Source organism: Fringilla coelebs (assembly GCF_963513975.1).
Source record: "Fringilla coelebs genome assembly, chromosome: 27".
Classification (NCBI taxonomy): domain Eukaryota; kingdom Metazoa; phylum Chordata; class Aves; order Passeriformes; family Fringillidae; genus Fringilla; species Fringilla coelebs.
In genome coordinates this window covers 5,102,446-5,123,597 of record NC_140053.1, presented here as the reverse complement: position 1 = coordinate 5,123,597, position 21,152 = coordinate 5,102,446, and the positions used below count along the sequence as shown (strand labels likewise).

Genomic DNA, 21,152 nt, shown 5'->3' with positions numbered 1-21,152 from the left:
ACAGGTCTGTATTGCATTGCCACTGGCATGGGAAGCCAGAGAGAATCTCTCCACCATGAACAGCATCCTCTGTGCCCTCTGCCCAAAGAGCTTTGCTAAACATGATATATTAATAATAATAATAACAATAATATCAATGAAAGTTTAGGACCGGTAAAGAAAGGGAAAGGACTACACTGAAACACAGGAACCTCCCAGTGAATGTGACTTGGAACCACAACCACAACCCTAACACTGACTGGCTTTCCTACAAGTGAAAGATGCACTGGTTATGGAGGAGCCAAAAATCCACCTTCTTCATGGGGGATGGATGTGACCCTCCCTCCAGCCCTGCCCAGCCAAAGCCTGCTTGGCACAGACAAGGCCACTCTGCCTTTGATCAGCTTAGCTCCTGAGGGATGGTGGCAATGGGAAGGTGGGAAGCTCTCCAGGGAGAAGCCACACTCTTCTCATCAGGAGTCAGAGTCAATGTTGAGACAGGAATCTTTACCTTCAGTGTCAGGTTGTCCACCAGGGCAATCATGGAGTTCTTGAACAGAGTAGCTGCTGTCAGAGGTCTCTTGGTGACCTCAGTGATGCTCAGTTTCCCCTCAGGCCACATCATCTTCAACACAGGGTTGGAGCTACAAGAGAATCTCTTTAATTGCAGTCTCCCAGCACTTCCACTGCACTGACAATCCAACAGTTGGTCTCTACCCAGACCCACTGCTGCTTCCAGCTCACAGGGTGAGACCCCTGGGCACAGCATGTCATGCTCTTAAGAGCAAGTTTAAGCTTACAACTGAATATTCTAGAAAAACAACCAGCACATTCTCCCTTCAGATCAGGATGTGCAGGAATAGGACAGAGAAAATCCCAGAGTGATCCATCAAAGGCAGGGGCTGCCTCACTGGCACAACAGAGATAATTTCATCAACACAAAGGAGAGGGAGACCCACACCACCCTCCCTTAGAACCTGTCACCTGTGTTCAAGCTGCATTTTTGCACCTCTCTTGATATATAAAATAATTTATACACTTTAGCCTGCATATTTGAAGGGTTCAGGGTGAGGTAAACGGGCCCTGATGGATGGCAAGAGTTCAGGAACAAACAGAAACTGAGCACATTTACAGCAATCTAATGGCCAATCTGTCCCAGGCTTTAATGTGCTGGAAGTGCTGTTTGGGAACAGGATTTTCCAGAGACTTCACAGAAAACAGGCTAAATTTGATAAAACCACACAGCAAATATTTTGCAAGTTTTCTGGTCAATGGGAAGCATTGAAAACAGGAACAGTGGGAGTGCTCAGGGGAGCACAGCCAGTCAGCCCAAAGGGCTGCAGACCAATTTAACATCTGCACAGGTAAACAGAGCCCACCACTGCAGGGTGTTTGTGCCCACTGTCCTCTGAGCAGAGCCCCTGAAAGCTGCAATTACAAAATGAGGATGTTTAGTGTCAGGTGAAGAAAAACAGCTCCATGGGGACTTCCACCCACATTCTGACAGGATTTCAAATCTGCTTCTGAAGGCAACTTTTGCTTACCCCACACATGACCTCATAGTTTGCACTTCTCACATCACTGCAGACATGAAAGGATTCACACCTATCCCCCCATTTTCTTTCAAAACAGGGTGTTTTAGGTGGGGCTGAGGATTTCTGTTGTTAACCAAAGCCCCCCAGTGTCTTCAGCACTGATTACAGACAGAGCAGTGATGGTAAATCTGCAATGGGTTAATGACAAATCAGGCAGCATAAGCAAGCTCTGCACAATCTTGATTGCACAATCAGTTGGTTTCAAAAAAAACCACTTTAAATTCTGTTCAATTAAAGGCTGCATCAGAACAGAAACATGTACAGAATAAGGACTTTACCCAGAAAAATCCAACTAACAGCCTCTGGGTCATGGGAGATGTACAAAGATCAAATCCCAAAGCAATGTGTTTATTCACACACACTGAAGACAGAATCACTGAAAACCTGAGTCTCTGATAGCATCACTCCACAAAGAAGGATTCTGAAAAATCAGATTAAAATTCACCTCATTAATATTCTTACCTGTTGTACATGAGGCGTTTGAAGTCTTGAAATAAAGTGTCCTTGTTTTTATCAATGAATCCAGTGACAGAGTAACTAAAAAATAAAGGAAAAACAGAGTTAATTGCAAAGTAGCAAAGTCCTTCTGTGAGCTGCTGGTAGCTAAAGAATCAGCATCCCTGCACTCCTACAGACACAGCAGATGCTAATCCAGCCCTGCTCCCAGCTATCACTAATGGCTGCAGGAGCAGAGTGTGAGACTGGGCTCCCTGGCCCAGCTCCCACCTCCAGCCCAGGAACAGCACCCCTGGCTTCAGAGAGCTCCTGAAACAGGAACAGCACCCCTGGCTTCAGAGAGCTCCTGAAACAGGAACAGCACACCTGGCTTCAGAGAGCTCCTGGAGCAGGAACAGCACACCTGACTGCAGAGAGCTCCTGAAACACGAACAGCACACCTGGCTGTAGAGAACTCCTGGAGCAGGAACAGCACACCTGGCTGTAGAGAACTCCTGGAGCAGGAACAGCACACCTGGCTTCAGAGAGCTCCTGAAACAGGAACAGCACACCTGGCTCCAGAGAGCTCCAGCACAGGAACAGCACCCCTGGCTTCAGAGAGCTCCTGAAACAGGAACAGCACCCCTGGCTTCAGAGAGCTCCTGAAACAGGAACAGCACCCCTGGCTTCAGAGAGCTCCAGCACAGGAACAGCACACCTGGCTTCAGAGAGCTCCTGAAACAGGAACAGCACACCTGGCTGCAGAGAGCTCCTGGAGCAGGAACAGCACACCTGGCTTCAGAGAGCTCCAGCACAGGAACAGCACACCTGGCTTCAGAGAGCTCCTGGAGCAGGAACAGCACACCTGGCTTCAGAGAGCTCCTGAAACAGGAACAGCACACCTGGCTTCAGAGAGCTCCTGGAGCAGGAACAGCACACCTGGCTTCAGAGAGCTCCAGCACAGGAACAGCACACCTGGCTGCAGAGAGCTCCTGGAGCAGGAACAGCACCCCTGGCTTCAGAGAGCTCCTGTGACAGGATCAGCACACCTGGCTCCAGAGAGCTCCAGCACAGGAACAGCACCCCTGGCTTCAGAGAGCTCCTGAAACATGAACAGCACACCTGGCTGCAGAGAGCTCCAGCACAGGAACAGCACACCTGGCTCCAGAGAGCTCCAGCACAGGAACAGCACACCTGGCTCCAGAGAGCTCCAGCACAGGAACAGCACACCTGGCTCCAGAGAGCTCCAGCACAGGAACAGCACACCTGGCTTCAGAGAGCTCCTGGGACAGGAACAGCACACCTGGCTTCAGAGAGCTCCTGGGACAGGAACAGCACACCTGGCTGCAGAGAGCTCCAGCACATGAACAGCACCCCTGGATTCAGAGAGCTCCTGGGACAGGAACAGCACACCTGGCTTCAGAGAGCTCCAGCACAGGAACAGCACACCTGGCTTCAGAGAGCTCCAGCACAGGAACAGCACACCTGGCTCCAGAGAGCTCCTGAAACAGGAACAGCACACCTGGCTTCAGAGAGCTCCTGGAGCTGTGCAGGTGCTGGCTGAGACACCTCCCAGCACCTGGGCAGGGGGTGGATGGCCTAATTCAGGAGTTACACCCAGGATTCTGTCTCCAAACTGAGTGTGTGTGTGTTTGTGTTCAATCCTAGAGAAATTCAGGTTTGTTTTTCAATCTGTGCAGTCTGCCCCTCTCTCAGTGGAGAGTCTGAGTTCCAGAGCAGCCTCTGAGTAGTGACTGGGAGCTGCCCTGGAAATCAGCACACACAGAAACACACACACTTTAGATTCCTTCCTTCCTCTATTCCCACAGGAACCACTGGAGGAGGTCACTGTTCCAGGGTTTCATCTCTCCAGGTCTCAAGGCAGGCAGTGCCCTCTCCTCACAGAAAAGGTCCAAAGTCTGCCCATTCAGTGACTCCCATGCAGATGTTTCCTGAGCTCCAGATCCCAGCCTACAGACTCTGGGATCAACCCACAGCCTGCAAATCCCTGTATGGAGCCATGCTCAAATCACAGAGTCATGGAAGAGGACCTTTTAAATGGCACCCAGTGCCACCCCTGCCATGGCAGGGACACCTCCCACTGTCCCAGGCTGCTCCAGCCCCAGTGTCCAGCCTGGCCTTGGGCACTGCCAGGGATCCAGGGGCAGCCCCAGCTGCTCTGGGCACCCTGTGCCAGGGCCTGCCCACATTAAGTCTTAGGGCTCCATGTAAGATCTGGGCCTGAGCTATCTGTGATTCCTTCCACATTTCAGTTTTCTTTTACACTATTTGTCCACTGCCACTGGCAGCTCAGAAGGTTCAGCCACTAAGAAGGTTCAGCACCTTGTATTTTCTCCTCCAAAACCCCCTAAAGTCAGGGATGTCTGTCAGGAACTGCTCAGCAAAGACTCCAGAAGATAACCTGCTTGTGCTATATGGGCTGCAGTCTGATCACACTGGTTGTCCTTGGAAATTAAAGGTAAAATTAATACCAAGGCAAAAGAAGTCATTAATTCTTCCTTCAGTAACTTCCTTTCTTCTGACATGGGAAGTTACAAAAATCCTAAACCATTAAATTACTCCAGTGTTATTCCACACAACAGCTTTCCCAGCAAATGGTTTCTAGCATGTGCATGCTTCACTTCCACTCACTCTCCATTCCCAGGGCTGTCACCTCCTGCACTTGTTCCTGCAGGCTCCAGGCAAGCACTTCCCAACCCTCCTGCCCTGGTCCCTCCTGCAGGTTATCTCTCCCCTGGGCTTCCAGCCTGCTCCAACTGATTGGAGAATTTAAAGCCAGAGTTATATAATCACACCAAACAGATGTCTAAACCAGACTTTATTAGCTCAGTGTAGCTTTCTTGCATAAACACTGCTGCCTTTTTTCCCTTTTTCTTCCCTGGAGCACTGCTCTCCCCTCACCCCCACCCCTCGCTCTCCTTTTGTTTCACTCCAAGTACAAATTCCCTTTCTGTCGAGCAAGGCACCAGCAGAAGATTTAATTGATAAGCAAGTGCTGCACTCTGTAATTGTGTGTGACAGCTATTCTGGCTTGCACCAGAAGCAGCAGTAAATCAGAATATTGTACCACTTCAGAGCTGCTGGGAAGACAAAAATAAAATGTGCAGCTTTATTTCAGAAGGAAACTCACATCACATCCCCAGCGTAGTGCTTGATCCGGAAGTCTCTGTCGAACTCCAGCGTTTTGTCTGTGGCACAAAGCTGAAACAAATTCACTTACATTAAAATACCACCCATGGATTGATATTAAAACACCAGCCCTGGATTTATAAGCTCCATAGAATGTCTTCAAAATAGCACTGGGAACTACAGGAATTCCACTTTCTATGGGAATGTGCAGATGTGAAAGCCACTGCTGGAAAATGTTTTCATGGATGCACTGTAAGAACATGTGCTTGTAGAAATGGAGTTGCAAGAGCCTATAATTTTATGAAAAAATTGATACTATCTCAGAAACACCATTATGCAAAAAGAACACTCGTGCCTGCAGAGAAACATTGCACCCACGAGTTAATTTATTACTTTTTAAAGTCTTTCTTTATGTGTTTTTGCAATTGCAGTGTAACTCCTCTGCAGAGAAATGGGCCAACTGCTGTGACAACAGCAAGGCTTGTTCAGTCCCAGATCCCTCCTGGTCATCTGACACCCCTCAAACAGGGAACCCCCTGCAGACCCACTGCTCCAGGCTCAAATTCCCATCCCATCCCATCCCATTCCTTCTGTACAACACAAGATGTCCAGTGCCCACGTGGCAGCTGTTCAGCAGCAGTGCCTGTAACACACTCATCCCTTCAGTAATAGCAGGAGCCAAAAAATCCATCAGGGTTGGCTTAATTCAAAAGGGAGTATGAGATAAGAATGAGGATTTTGTTATAGGCAAAAGGAGCAGGAGATGAATTAAATCTTTGCAGGCAGAATGTAACAACACCAAGGGCTATGAGCAGATATCTGCTATCCACAAAAAGTCTTGGAGAAATAAAAGAGGAAATTATCACAGTTGAAATAAAGGGCAGGAAGGATGATTAGGAGCAGGGAGATACACTCCAAAAATTCACCTGTGTCCAAGAACACAAAATAGATTGGCTCAAACTGTAAGAACAGATGAACAAACCAGAATATATTTTACACAAAATTAATCAGAAGGAGGAGCTCAAGGAGTGTGAGTACCAAGGTCCCCAGGAGGTCCCAGAGGTGTGGGAAGCCCAGCATGGCAGGAGCAGGGAGCACCAGGAGCTAGAGCTGATGGATAACCAAGGTGCAGCAGAACACAGGGAAAATGAAGAAATGAGGCAATGCCAGGGAAACAAAGCCATTTTTCTTGCTGCAGCTTTGTTCCCAGCAGGGGCTGGGGAGTCCCTTTTTCAGCTACCCAAACACACAGCTCAAACCAACAAGTCAATAAAAGGGGTAAATACCAAATGGCAACAGAAATGTGTCTGTGCTACCAGACAGGGCACAGCTGGCAGCACAAGCTCCTCTGAAAGCTCATCCAGCTCTGGAGAGGCTGGAAGGAGCCATAACAGCAATCAGGGATTTTGTTGTTTGCTGGTTTGGCTTTTTCCAAAGGAGTGATTCTGTCCCAGCTTTGTGTTTCCTGGACAAAACAGTTGAAATTAGTGAAAAAACCCCAGCAAGTCCATTGATACAGTGGATCACCTGGCTCCTCACTGACAGCTCACAGCATTCAAGGGTGAGTAAAGACAGGAGAAAGGTGTTGGAAAAAATGGGAATCCTGTGGGAGCCTGCCATGAGTCTGTGCTTTCACAGCATCTGAAATGAGCCATAATCTGAGGGCAAGGGGAAGGTCGTAGGGCTGGGTGGGGGCACTCAGTCACTGAGGGCTGCCTGGGAAGAGCTAAATGAGGGCAGAGCAGAGCAAATGGAACTCCCCAGCAGGGCAGGGATTCCCACTGAGAAAGGGCAAAGTTCACAGGAACTGATGGGCCCCAAACCATCCCTTCCTGACTCAACAGTGATCTTAAATATCCTCGTTCATCTCAAAAAGGACGTGGAGAACTGGGAGAGGCTTAAAGGGCAAAACTCATCCCCTCCTGACTGACTGCCCTGGGAGGATGGGCCAACAAACTCAGCTTCCCCAGGTTAGGAAAGAAATGCCAGAGATGATGGCAAAAAACATGCAGATGATGTAGTGGAAGACAAAGAGAACTGTGTTTTGCCATTTACATCTAGGAGGTGAGAGGTGTGATCTAAAATGGAAAAGGGGGGAGGGAGGGAAACAGGGAAGAAGGAGCTCTTCACTTGAGTTTCTGAGCTGTGGAATTCTTTGTTGATTTAAAAACCAAGAAGACCACACAAAAACCCTATTAGGAAGACCAGGAGGTTCCTGGGCTGCTCCTGAAGAATGGGAGCACGTCAAGTTATCAGTACACATTTGTCCTATATTGGGCTCTCACTCGGGCATTCATCACTGTCCAGTGTCTAAGAAGACACAACACCAGGTGGACTGGAATGGATCTTCTGATACTCTTCTCTTCACAACCAGTTTGTTGAGATTGATACTCTCCACAATTTGAAGATTGAGGCATTCATGGACTGTCTGTCACTGCACTTGATCCTTCCAAAGTATAATATCAACAGAAAATAAATGGAACTTGGAGAGGTTGAGGATAAAAATGGTGATACTGGGAAGGGCCACTAGAACAGCTGGCACATCTGCACATCCAGATTAGCATTAGATAAATGTGAGGAGGACACCCCATGCTCCAGGAACACAAAATTCTGCCACAAATTCTGCTGGTGGAAGTGTTAAGCAGCGTTGTCCTGGCTCGCTTGGCCTTCCCCAGGACAAGGGCGCCGGCAGCGCGGAGCAGCCGGGTACACAAAGTAGGACACGACTATTTAGGGCACCACAGCCCCCCAGAGCTTCTCCACATGGAGCCTGTGTGCAGCATGCTCTGCAGGGAGCAGTGGAGCATGAACTGGGCTGAGGGATGGGAGCTGTTCCCAACACATGCACTTTAACTCTTAGGGAACAGCTCCCATCTGTGGGGAACTTTACAGGATCTGCATGGAACCACTGCAGTCTGCAAAGGCAGGGCATGAGATGGAATCAAGCCCTTTTTCTTAATCCAAGTTAGAAAAGCCTGGCTCAGAAGGCTCAGTCTTCCCACAGCAGTTCTGGGTGGGACTGAAGAAGAGCTCTGAGGTGCTGGGATGTCTGCAGAGATGTGATGGGGAGAAAAGATAATAATTATGCTGAGAGGTTTATGGGTCAATGTTTTCAAGGCTCTATTGATTTAACTAGAAATTAGCAAGCCAGGCAGATCCATCAGCCCCTCCATAAACATTATTTATAGCAGGATTCCTTGCCTCCCTCTCAGCCTGTGCAGGCAGTTTCTGACAACGCCACCTCCTGCTGAGGAGCGCTGCAGCTGGCAATGCTGCCCTTTAATGTCTCCTTGCTGGGAGGGGACTCCCAAAGGCAAGGACTTGAGCAGATTTTATTTTTAAATGTTCATTTTATAGCCTCCCATAGCACCTCCTGAAATTCCATCCCCTTCTGCCACTGCACTAAAGGACCACCTGCTCCCTCTGTGGCAGAGGCCCTTCCCCTGGGCAGATGTGGGGGCAAGGACAGAACAGAAACCAAACTCCTCTCTGACATCCACTGACCAGACAGCTCCAGAAACTGGACCACTCTCCAGCACCCTATTGCAGAGGATCCCAGACTTCATCCCAGCAGTACTACCACTGAAGGAAGCAGTTTGTATTCAACCAGTGACCCAGGCCAGGCCTCACACTTGTTTTCAGGTGGGTTTTCTCAGCATGTTCCATGTCACTGTTCAGACATGTGAAATCTGGGTCAAAACTGGAATCAAGCTCCCTGTCTCCCTCCCTGAGAGGGAGGGAGCTCAGGTGCACCTGGCAGGTGTGCATCAGGTGTGCTGCAGCAAAAGGGCATTTGAGGAAAATTATAATCTGGGAGGAAAACGTGGGTTTGGTTTACTTTCATCCTGGCCTCTCCTCAGACAGCCCCAGCCAGATCCATTGTTTATCCCGGGCCTCCCAGAGGCAGCCTTTAGCACATATCTTACACAACCAGGCTAATTTGGTACTTCTGACCTACATAAAATATTGTGCTGGGGTGGGAGGGAGCAGGGGGGACCAACACTCTGAGCCATACATTTTAGACAATGTCTCTGAGTAGAGACACATCAAACTAAAAGCCCTTATTTGATTACTGTGTGTGAAAGATTCTCAAATTAATCAGGCTGGTGACCATTTTGCAATCTGCTGCCAAGTGAGGAATAAATGAAGCCTTTTAATTCGCCCATTGTAGCCCAGACAAAGGCAGGCGAGGGGCCTGGGTGCTCTGAGGTGCAGTGGGAGACGAGCACGTTCTGCAGCCAATGAGGATGAAAAAAGCCCAAATCACAGCGCTGTAATAATGCAGGAGTGTGAATAATTTCACTGTCACTATGTATTAGAGCAGCCTGGGAAGAACAACACGTGGGCCGAGCCGGCGTATCGATTGGTTCCAGATGACATCATGATATGTCAAGGCACGAGCTCAGGCTCCTTTTATCCCGGAATAAAAGGGATGAGCCACTGGATGTGCTGGAGCTCCCTCTGCCGGGATCCTCTGCGACTGGAGCTGCTCCGGGCTCCTCATCTCACACTCAGTCGCAGCGATTCCTACCCAGCCCACCCATAAACCCCTCTTCCTCATTTCCATTCCACATCAGAACATGGGGAAGGGACAGCAGAGGACAGCAGGGTCTGTGGGGTACCTTCCTGCTGGAGAAGTGTGCGTGCTTCCCCAGTTTGTTGTTGAGGGCCTCGAGGAACATCTCATCCGTGACTTTCCCCACGTTCATGCAGGCATCGTCCAGAATGGCAATGATCCCTTTGTGCTGCTGCTCCACCAGGTCCACGATAACCTGGTTGTTGAAGTAATCAATCTGCAGGAAACAAAGGACAGGGGTGTTGGTGACCTTGGCTGCAGAAATGGGAGGGTACCAGGGCTGGCCATAGCAGCCAGGGTGACAGCAAGGAGCAATCAGCTCTGAATGTGCAGATCTCAGATTCCAGACAAAGCAGGCTGCTCTCCTACACTGAACAGCACTTAAAGTAATTTTTCAAACCCCTCAGATACATCTCAAGATCTCTGCTGCAAAATGCTCTTTAAAATGTCTTTTACAATTCAGCTGTGTGCAGTCACCACAGTGATGCTGCACACCCCGTCCTTGGCATTCTGAAGCTAGTATGAACAGGAAAAGTCAAGATTTTTACGTATTACCATCAACAACTAGAAAAATGTATAAGCACTCAGCACAGAAACCCACAGTTACGTGTGTGGCATCACAGAGGTGCCACATTAGGTTTCATCTGAGACCTGGTGTCCCATATTTTCCCAAGGAGACACGTGGTGAGGTGACTGGGGAGCTCCTGCCCCAGCCTGATCCCAGCCTGGCAGGACAGCTGGCAGGGACACAGATGTCCCATCAACTGGAGCCTGCAAGTGGAACAGCTTCAGGTCCAGCACTTGTGCTGGTACACTGACCTCACACCAACCTCTCCCTCCCGTGCCAAAGCACTCACATGCTTCCAGGGAATTCCCTCTCGCTGGTACTCCTCCTGCTCCTGCTTTAGAACCAGCTGAATGAAGAGCTGCTGCAGCTTTTCATTGCAGTAATTAATGCAGAATTGTTCAAAGCTGCAAAAACATGAGAAGAAAAGACGATGAGTGTTCTGGGAAAGGCAAAGGCACAACACTGGGCTTTAAAAGGTGGCTCACCTGTTGTTGTCAAATATCTCAAAGCCATAGATATCCAGGACCCCAATGACTGTGTTCTTGCCGTGCACTGTGGTGTCGTAGTTCTTCACCTCGATGACATCGTTGATGTGTGTCACAATCCAGCAGAAGAGACGCTCGTAAATGGCCTGCAGGAAACACAGACTGAGGGCTCCTGCCTGCACCTGCCTCAGCTCTTCCCAGGAAATTCCACACAGCTCATTCCAGGCCTCCATCAAAGCTCCAGGTCATGTTCTGCTGAAAGTGAGCAGCTACTGACTGAAGAAAATATTCTATGGAAGCATTTATTTTCTTTCTTCTAAAACTCATTTATACCAAGTTGAAATCCCAGTGAGGTCACTGGGTGCAGCAGTTCCCTAATTTGATTCCAGTCAGCTTTTCAGCTGTCTAATAAGTACCATTCCTGAGGATTATTTAACAACAGTGAAGAGCAAGAGAGAGGTCAGTCACAGAAACTCAACAACTGAACACAATGACAGGAAAATAATCCTGTTCACCTTTCACAAAGATAATGTTCTGCAGGCAGAGGTGTCTTCAAAGTCTTCATGTTCAAAATGTGCTGTAAAGCTGGGTAAACACATTATCTCAGGAAAAGAAGTCAAGTTAATTATCAATGACCTTCACAACTTCACCCATTCCTCCCTTATAATTTGATTTCTTAGCAGAGGAGGAACAATTGTCACTCCTGCCATCAGTACTCACTTTTCCTGTGGAAGGTGTCCCTGCCCATGGCAGGGGGTTGGAACAAGATGGTCTTTAAGGTCCCTTCAACCCAAACCATTCTACAATTCTTCATCAAAAATATTTAAGAATACCACTTTGTGTTTCCAACATGAATTCTAGATGTTACTGTTCCAATCTCTACTCTTTGAATTTAACTGCAACATGAAGTTGAGGATCCCATTTCACAGCAAATTCCTCCCTGTAGGACACATTTGCAGCCCAGCCTGCAGCCCATCGGTGTGCCTGGCACTGCTGGCTGTGGGAACTGGATCTCTGCTGGAAGGGCAGGGATGGGGAGGTGCCACAGACCCCCCCAGAACTCAAGAGCACCAAGGTTCAGAGAGAAATCTGCAGGATGTACAGCAAGCCCTGTGCTTATTGACCCACCCAGGAATCCTCCTGGGACTGAGCACTGAAAAATGTTCTGACAGCAACGCCCCCCTTGGCACTGCCAGTCTTTGCTGCACGCCTCAACCCAGGGGCAAAGGCAGCAGAGATGTGTCTGTGAGTGTCACCCAGCCGTGCGCAGGGAGGGGACAGCGCTCACCTTTGCAAAGGCGTCCCTGCCGTAGGTGGCCTCCTGCTCCGTGTGCTGTTTGTCGATGACGTCCCTGCCCGTGGCCACCGTGCGGAACAGCAGCGCCTTCTCCACCAGCTCGGCCTTGGTGGACAGGAGCTCCGCGATGACCGACACCAGCCTGCTGTTCTCGATGATGGGAGTGTCTCCATCCACACAGAATTTCAGGTTTCCCTGCAATCGGCAGCATTTCTCCATCTGCCCTTTACTAGCAGAGATCAGCTCACCCCAATTCCATTCGTTTTCCAGCTGCTACTCCAGGCTGGAAATCTCCTGCCACACTGGCAGGTGGGTCCTGCACATCCACACCCTCAAACCTCCAACATCAGAGGGAGCAGCAAGGGCATTCCCGAAGCAAAGCATTCCTGCTCAGTGTTCAGCTCAGCTTTTGGGACAAACAACATCAAACACTTCCCAAGATTTGATCAAACACCATCCCAAGATTCAGAGTCCAGGGATAGGGACTTGCACCATGTGTGCAAATGCTGGATGTAGCATTTGTCTTCACTGCAGCTCGCCAGGAAACCACTGGCTGTAATTCCCCTGGCGGTGCTACTGCCACAGAGGGAATGGGAATGGTGTGGGGAAGCTGAGAGGTCAGTGCCAGTGGGACTGGACTGGCAGCACCCCACCACCACAGCTCTGCTCCTGGGTACCTTCTGTGCCAGCATTAAGCAGTGACAGCCCTTGGTGATTCACAGCAGAGGATTGTCTCCCAGCCTGCCTGCATGGCCCCGCTCTGCTCTGCCTCCATTCCTTCCCAGCACTGTCATCGCAAGGAGGAGAAGGAACTGGAATAAAGTTACTCTTTGCCAACCTCCTCCTGCCCACCTCTTTCCTCAGGAAACATGAGAGCTGAGCTACAGGGACTCCCTGCTACTGTGCAGGGGAGGAAGTTCTGTGGCTCCCAGAAGGATCCACGAGAAGGAAGGATCTCCTCAATCTCAGAACACAAAGAATTAAGAGGACTCCTGTGTTTCCTGCACTCAACCTTCACCATGAAGTGAAGCAGGATCACTGTGGTGAAGGTGAGTGTGAGGGCACAAAGGGACAGAAGCTCCCTAACCCCTCACTGCCAAACCCCAGTTCCTTTTTGAGAACATACAACAGCTCCCAGTACTTAGTGGTATGCCTGGTTTGGGATCTGGAACATACAGGAATACATGTGATCATCATTGCAGTGCCCTGTTCCAGCAAGGACTTTCTGTCACCACTGGAGCTGTGAGCTGGACACCTTCCCAGCCACCAGAGCTTCCAATGGCTTCTGCAGCAGGAAACTCAGAGCTGCTGGCAGTACAAGCCCTCCTGAGGAACGGCCCAGGGATGGGTTCAGGGATGGATACCCACGGGCAGGAAGCTTACCAGGTGCAGAATGGCTGCCACGATTTTGTAGACAGTTTGAATCTCCTCCTGCTTGAAGCCAATCACCTTCATGGCATCAGCAACTGCCTTGAACTCAGCCCCGTCGTTGATGGAACACTGAGAGGAGAGAGAAGTTTGGGATGGGGGATTTAATGGAAGTCAGCTGTGAGGAAGCAAGGATTTCACAAGCCCATGGGAAACAAGATGCACTTTGATGTTTCTCAGAGGCAAGACACTGTCATGAGGTTTCCCAGTTTATTCCAATGCCATCGTGCGTGCTTGGACACTGAACCCTGCATTGCACACACGGATTCTGGCAGCAGGAGACACAGAAATCCACCACAGCACAATAAATTTCCCAGTGGAATTTGCTGAGAAAGAGTTCATAAAAAATCCCAGAAGAACAGGGACAATTTGCGCACTCACAGACCCTCTGAGCAGAGGCTGCAGAGCACCAGCAGGAAATCTCTGTTCTCCACCTCTCTCAAGATTAGCATACACATTTTTAAAGAGAATCATCTGGCATGGGAGGTCTCTGAGTTTCTGATCCAAAGTGCATCTCACAAACGCACCTAGGAAATCAGGGGACCTTTGGTCTGGACTCTGCTTCAAAGGGACAACACTAGGGACAGCTCCAGCTGTATCTGAAGTGTTCAGGACCTTGTTGTCTAAAAACTTTATGGGTTTGTTCCCTTCTTTCCTGCTCAGAGTTCCCCCTTGAGGACAAATCAGACATGAAGACACAGTCCTTCAGTAACTCAAAGATCCTGTTGCAACAAAATGAGTCCTTCTGTTTTTTTGCTCCAGAAGGCAGTTTAAGGTACCCATTATGGAGTATGGAATGTCTGCCACTGGTAATGGGCCAAATATCCACACCTGCATTTATTAATCATTTTATTGCTGTTTAGAAGCAGATGCAGCATGCACAGGTATATTTGTATATTTTAAGCAGAACAGAGGTAAATCTTTTCTGTGATTCTAAGTACACTTGTGCTTTATCTTGTAGCACCAGAAACCTCATTACAAACAGCACACCAGTGTCACCTTTCCCTACTCATCCCCACTGATCTCAACTTCTGCTAGCTCAGCAGTGCTTTGAGCATTTCCAGCAACACTTCCAATGTTAAGCTGTCCCTGGGTCCCCCAGAGCCCTCACCTTGAGCTGTGCCCCAGGGCAGATGTAGCTGTAGGCTGATGCATCCTTCTGGAGGTGCAGAGAACGCAGGAGCTGCTCAGAACCTCCCTGCAGGAGCTGCATGAAGAGAATTTTAAGAAATGGTGAATGAGAAATATAAAATTCTTCTTTTCTCTGTCTCTTATTCATCTGCTTGACAAGCAAAATCATGAAAATATTAATTACTGCTGCAGTATCTGGAGCACAATGTGCAAGATACAGGGCCTGCACTGGGGCAGGGCTCTGCCACCACAAATCACTGTCCTTTAGAGTCACAACTGTATAAAAACCAGCCTGAACCCCTCCCAGACCTGTTCACAGCTGTGCCAGGCCACAGCTGTGCCTTGGCAAGCACATTGCCCACACAGAGACTTTTCCTCCTGGAAATGACACATCCATGAGGAAAGTGCTAACATGCCATCATGGAGTACTGAAAAAGTGAAAAAAAAAATAAACAAACCTCCCCTTCCCTCAGTGCAGAATCAAGGTTATACTAATAGGCTGACCATATCCCCCAAAGGACACACAGGGAACCAACACACAATGTGGAAGACATTAAAGAACATCCAAAAAACCAAATTACTTCCATATGGACCAAAGGCTTCAAGACAAAATAGAGGGATTAGGCTTACTACACATAAAACAGTGAGTCAAAGTCCAATGTCCTACCATATTTGTTTAGTCAGCCTCCTTTTAAGTTTAGCAATGTGTTAATATGGGACTGGGGGATAGAAAACAATCCATCTTCCCAGGCTCCCTCCCAGCCCAGGCCCCTGCAGAGTACTGAAGAACCCAAGATCACCCAAGATGCTGCAAAAGGGAACCCTCTGCAAAACACATGAGAGGGTGAAAGCCCTGAGTGCTCTGCCCGAGGGAAGCTGGGGACAAGCCACTGCTCCAGCAAAGGAACACAAACCTGGTAGAAGGAGTGGAAGCTTCGCTCCCCAGGCTGCTGCACGATCACACGGGACTGGGGGAACAAAGCACAGGGTGGCTGTTAGTGTCCCCTCAGAGCCACATCACCAGGACACCCCAAATCCATCCCAGCTCACCCTCAGGCTCTTGGGAACACCATCACACATGTGTGACCCTGAAGCCTGAGGTCTGCAGTCAAAAGCTCCAGCTTGTGTAACAGCTGCAATGTCCTACTTCCATCCAGGAGTCCCATGTGGGAACCACAGGGTTGCTTTCATGGAAGAGTCAAATAAAAGCCATCATTTTAGTTTTAGAATGATTTAATCACTGGAAATGAAAACCAGGACTCTGTGACTACAGAGAAATGCTCAGGGCCTGGTGATCACCACTCCTACACCCCCAGGACAGACTGCCCATAGCACCCACAGTACAAGGGAGTGCTCTGCTTCGACACAAGGGCCTTGTTTTAGGGAACTGTAGCTCCATTCCAGAACCCCCATTCCAGACCAGAGTAAAACACCACAAAAAAGGGTTAAATCAGCAGACATTCAGTCAAACAACAATGTTCCTTATTTCATGCTACAAGTTTGAACTATGAAGAGTGATGGGGAACAGAGCTGTGTTGGGGAGGTTTCGGTTGGAGATCAGGGAAAGGTTTTTCCCCCAGACGGTGCTGGGCACTGCCCAGGCTCCCCAGAAAATGGGGCACAGCCCCGAGGCTGCCAGAGCTCCAGGAGTGTTTGGACAATGCTCCCAGGGATGCCCAGGGTGGGATTGTTGGGGTGTCTGGGCAGGGCCAGGGGTTGGACTGGATCATCCTGATGAGTCCCTTCCAACCCAGGATATTCCATGATTTGATGTGTTCCTGCTGCAAAGCCACTGTCTGTTACTGCTTGCATTTGGGCCAGAGCCTCCACTGCTTTCAAATGGAAACAAATTTAACTTGGGAGAAGTCAAGGATATGAAATAAACAATCAGGATAAATAAATCATCAGGATTTAAGTCACTGCAGCTGTAGTCCCAGCCCTCTTTTTACATCAAAGTAACCCAAGTTAAATGTTTGGGTTTGTTGTTTTGTTTTTCAAAATAAAGTGTTTATTCTGAAAATAGACTTCAGGGAAATAAGGGGAGAAGTAAAAAAGAAACACAAACAAAAAAGGGTGTTGGCAGATGTGGTCAAACACATAATCAAAGTCAGACGTGTCTCACACAGCAAGAACTGTTAATGGCTCACGCCTGAGCTCTCCAGTTTTGCATATTCCAATGTTTTCAGACACCACTTAATGACACGAGGAAAATAATTATGCTTGTGATCACTTTGAATATATAAAAACAACACTACCAACAGCTCACACAAGGCTGTGGCATTATTCCAAAATAACACTTCTCAAGCACACTTGCTCCCTACAGCCCTGGAAATCTCCTTCTCCAGGGAGAGATCAGTGCAAGAATTACAAAGCAGGAGCTGTGCAGAGAGTAAATTTTATCCAAAATAAAATCTGAGATGAAACTTCACACACCCACACACACAGCCCCATTGCTGCTGAGCTCTGGAAGTCATGGTGCTCCAGGAACAGGGCACTGCCAGCACTGCAGTGGCTTCCCTGACTCCTGAGGAAAACTTAAGCCCTGGATTTATTTTCTGTGTCCTCATTCCTCACCTGCTGTACATGTCTGAACGGAAAACTTTCTACTGACAAAGCCCAGATTGCAAAAGTAACTCCAGCAAAGGCTGCAACCCTGGAAGGGAGAGTGCCTTACCTTTTCTAGCAGGTAATTATTGATGTGCCCCCCTATGGGGTCTCCCTTGAAATCAAAGTTGATGTCCATGTACTTTCCAAAGCGGCTGGAATTGTCGTTGCGGTTTGTTTTGGCGTTGCCAAAGGCCTCCAACACACAGTTGGATTTCAGCAGGATGTTCTTCACTCTGCAGCAGGGATGGGAAAGGGTAAGACTTCAACACTCACAGCACGGGATTTTTTTTCACAGCCACTTCTCCAGAAGAATTCAATGACAGCAGTGATGCTCTTTGATGGCGGATTTGGGCAGGTGTGGATGGCATCAGCAATCCCATGGGAAATCAGCTGGGAGCTGTCAGAAAGCTCCTCAGAGGAAGCAAATGCTCTTGGATTCAAAGAGCAGACCCCCACCTTGAAATCAGCACCAGAAATTCAGCTTCTATACACATTTGAATTAGGAAACCAATTTTCTGAACTCTTTTTCAAATAATTTTCAAAAGTTCATTCGGGGTAGGCTTAAGTCTGTTCTGCAGAAAGCCACATTCTTTGCTCCAAAACTTTAACTCCAGGACAGAGAGAAACATTTTGCAATTCAGAATCATGTGAGCCTGGAAGGTCACAGAATGCACTCCTCACACTCCACATGGTGTTCTAGCCCACCCAAATTTCAGGCAATTTGTCCCAGGAAAAGCGATTTAGAATCATTTAGGTTGGCAAAGACCTCTAAGATCATTGAGTCCTGCCATTAAATGGTTGATATTGGCTGGATGGTATTTCTAGATGCTCTTTTGATTTTGAAAGTTAGAACTTTCAAAATAAACTTTTCAATGGAATTTCAGCAATTAATACTGCAAAATTCCCAGAGTAAATGCAGTACCTGAAAAAGTTAAGTATAAATCAGCATGTACAAGAGACCATCTGATAATGTGGTGCTACACAGCCCACAGAAAGAGATCTACGAGCAGGAGAATTCCCCTTGTTTTCCAGCCCAGGCCTTACCTCTCCACCTCAGCCCTCTGCCCGGGGTTGGTGATGGCTGCTATGTACTGCATTATGTATTTACTGGCCTCAGTTTTCCCAGCCCCGCTTTCACCTGGGGGCAGAAACACCACGGTGACCAAACAGATGAAAAAAAGCAAAGCAAATCATTGGACAGAAGACCTCAATTCTACCCCAACAGTGCCTGGGTGGTTGGTTTGGTTTTTTCTTTTTAAAGCAATCTTTGTGTGCACTTGGGACGTTTTCTAAACACAGCCATAACCCTGCCTGGCTGCTGCTGCTGGGCTGACTTTGAGCAATTGTGCTGAGAGATTCCACAGGTCGGGAAACGGGCTGGCACACAGAGGATCAAAGGAATATTGTTAGAGGAGAAAGCCTGGCCTGCAGCAGCACAAGGGGCCACTGTTCAGCACCCCAGCCCGGGGCTCTCTCCTTTCAGAGCTGCCTGAGCACGGGGACATCAAGGAAGCGAAGTGCCAGGATCCAGCCAGGGATCACTCTGGTACCAGCCCTGCTCCCACTGCTGGAGCCACGGCCTTTCCAATGGAGAAGGGAACAAACAGGGGCCAGTCAGGGCATCGACAAAAATCAGCAGCTCCTGAGGAGAGACAAGCCCAGTTCTGCTGACCCCAGCCCTGCTGATCCCAGCCCCGCTGATCCCAGGTCACTCCTGATCCCAGGTCACTCTCTGGAGCAGACACAGGGCTCCTGCTCACATTATCCTTCTGCAGGCACAGATCCAGCTCCTGGCTGGCACCAGCTCTTGAATGAGATAAGAAATAATTGTGCCGATCTCCACACACGGATTCAAATGCAAATGAGCAGCTTTAAGCTTAATGAAGTTTCTTTTATAAAACGCTGTCATTAGCCAAACCATTATTCTCCTTCCGCCTGGAATTTCACACAGATCAGATGCTCATCACCATGCAGAGCCCTCCCAGCCTACCTGAGATGACAATGCAGGTGTCTTTGGATCGTCTCTTCATGGCTTTGTAAGCAGCATCAGCGATGGCAAACAGGTGGGGAGGCCTCTCGTAGAGCTCCCTGCCCTTGTACTGCTCGATCGTGTCCCGCCCGTAGATGTTCAGGTTCTTGTAAGGATTCATGGAAACAACCACTTCCCCGATAAAGGTGTAAATCCGGCCCTTCTCGAAGCTGCCCAGAGCAGACAAAAGGCAGGAATCAGACAAAGGCAGAGGTTCAGGACAGGCGGCTGCCCGGGCCATGGGGTGAACTCTTCCATCCATCACCCAATGGAAACGGGACAGGGAAACGCCGGCTCTGGTAACTGGCAGAGCAGCAGAGACCCGAGGGTACAGGGACAACAACCCAGGGCTGGCTTGGAGTTCCACCACCTACAAAGGAGATTTCTGCCTCTGCTTCGCTTCCAGGTCTAATCACACTTGAAAGTAAACCAAGACAGAAGCCCGGGAAGCACTGCAGCCTCTCAGCTCTAGCAATGAGTGTTTTTTGCTGGAAGGCACCTTGGTATCATCACTGCTGCTACACCAAAGAGGAAAAATTGCTAATAATGTGTGCAAACAACCCTAAACTACACCATTCCTATCCCTATGTGGCTCTTTGATTCTTTCTGCAAACAAGACAGAAAATAGCTTGATGTTAGTTTAAAAATGTTTAAGTTAGAAAATGTTTCCAAACAAACTCCCCATTTTATTGAAAGTTACCTATGAGAACTCAGAATAATTCCAGATTAACAGCTGAGGAATTTACACAGCATTTGTTTCTCGGGAGGAGAAAGGACAACAGGTTTAGGGATCAACACACAAACCCTGGATTTCCAGCGCCAATCCCCGTCTGTAGCTGTACTTAAACCTCAGGACATTAGATGGCACCAGCACCCCTCCACAGAGCCTCGAATCCTGACCGACTCCGGCACAAATTCCAGCGTTACTTTATTGAATTTATTACCACCCCCATGTGGTGACAGCCCTGACATTTTCTATTGTTCATTTGAGAATTTTCTGCAGCATCTTGGCAGCGTCAGTTTTTAGCAGGTGTAATAAACTCAAGAAAAATCATCCAGCAAACAGCTTTCCACTTTCTAGAAGTGTTGGTGCCTCCCACTCCAGCTTCTTCCTGAAACACTGCACTGGGAGGACCCGAGAATTGCAAAAACATCCTCTTGTTCCTACATCACTTTTAACTTAAGGTGTTTTGATATGTATTTCCCAAAACAATAATGAGCTGAAAATGCAAAGATATTTTACATTTTTGAGATATAAGCTGTTTGAAAGGTACCAGTAATGTTTTAGAAAATATAAGGTCAACATAATTATCAATGCCAATACTTCTAATTTTAACTTTTTGGAAGATCCTGAACAGGTAGAAGTGCAAAGGGATCAGATACCAGGCTGGGAGCCCATGAGGGACTCTGCATACACAGAGGAGAGCTTGAAAAACCAAACCCACACAACACTGCTGGTATTAAAGAGATCAAGTCACACTGGGACATCAATATGTAATGGAAACCACGAGGACATCACAATGAGCAGAATCACTCCACCTCCTGGAGGTGGACACCAAAAGAGGTGAGTGACCCAATGGAGAACACCGAGCCTGCTCTCCCTAGTCCCTGCCCAGCAGCACAAAACTGTGCTCAAGGCACTGCTGAGGCTGAAAATAAAGATCCAGCAGATTGAGGATGAGCTTTAAAGCCCCAGGAGCAGCTGGAGGGTTCATGGCCGCAGAGAGGGTGAGGGGGCTTGTTTTAGCTGAGGAGAAATAAAGAAATAAAGGCCATTCCTGCTGCAGTGTTGTGCCAAGCCACCATCACAGCACCCAATACTCTGACCTCTTCCTTAAGTAATGAATTATGTAAACTGGCATTGCCAGAGCC

At 48.5% G+C, this 21,152-nt stretch overlaps 1 protein-coding gene across 2 annotated transcripts in view; it reads right to left on the bottom strand.

Annotated features, from left to right (window-relative positions):
* The window catches only part of MYO1D (myosin ID), a 160,689-nt gene that overhangs the window by 105,705 nt on the left and 33,832 nt on the right, over positions 1–21,152 (bottom strand). The window contains exons 2-14 of one of the 2 annotated variants that reach the window (XM_084222151.1): positions 19,242–19,450; positions 18,296–18,389; positions 17,319–17,484; positions 15,559–15,612; positions 14,625–14,720; positions 13,469–13,585; positions 12,077–12,280; positions 10,789–10,934; positions 10,593–10,707; positions 9,782–9,952; positions 5,161–5,231; positions 2,037–2,111; positions 491–623 (exon numbers count right to left, since the gene is read on the bottom strand). In XM_084222151.1, coding sequence (XP_084078277.1) covers positions 491–623; positions 2,037–2,111; positions 5,161–5,231; positions 9,782–9,952; positions 10,593–10,707; positions 10,789–10,934; positions 12,077–12,280; positions 13,469–13,585; positions 14,625–14,720; positions 15,559–15,612; positions 17,319–17,484; positions 18,296–18,389; positions 19,242–19,450 — 1,651 coding nt within the window. Of the gene's footprint in view, positions 1–490; positions 624–2,036; positions 2,112–5,160; positions 5,232–9,781; positions 9,953–10,592; positions 10,708–10,788; positions 10,935–12,076; positions 12,281–13,468; positions 13,586–14,624; positions 14,721–15,558; positions 15,613–17,318; positions 17,485–18,295; positions 18,390–19,241; positions 19,451–21,152 lie in introns of those variants that run through there. The other variant, XM_084222152.1, reaches the window with a different exon arrangement.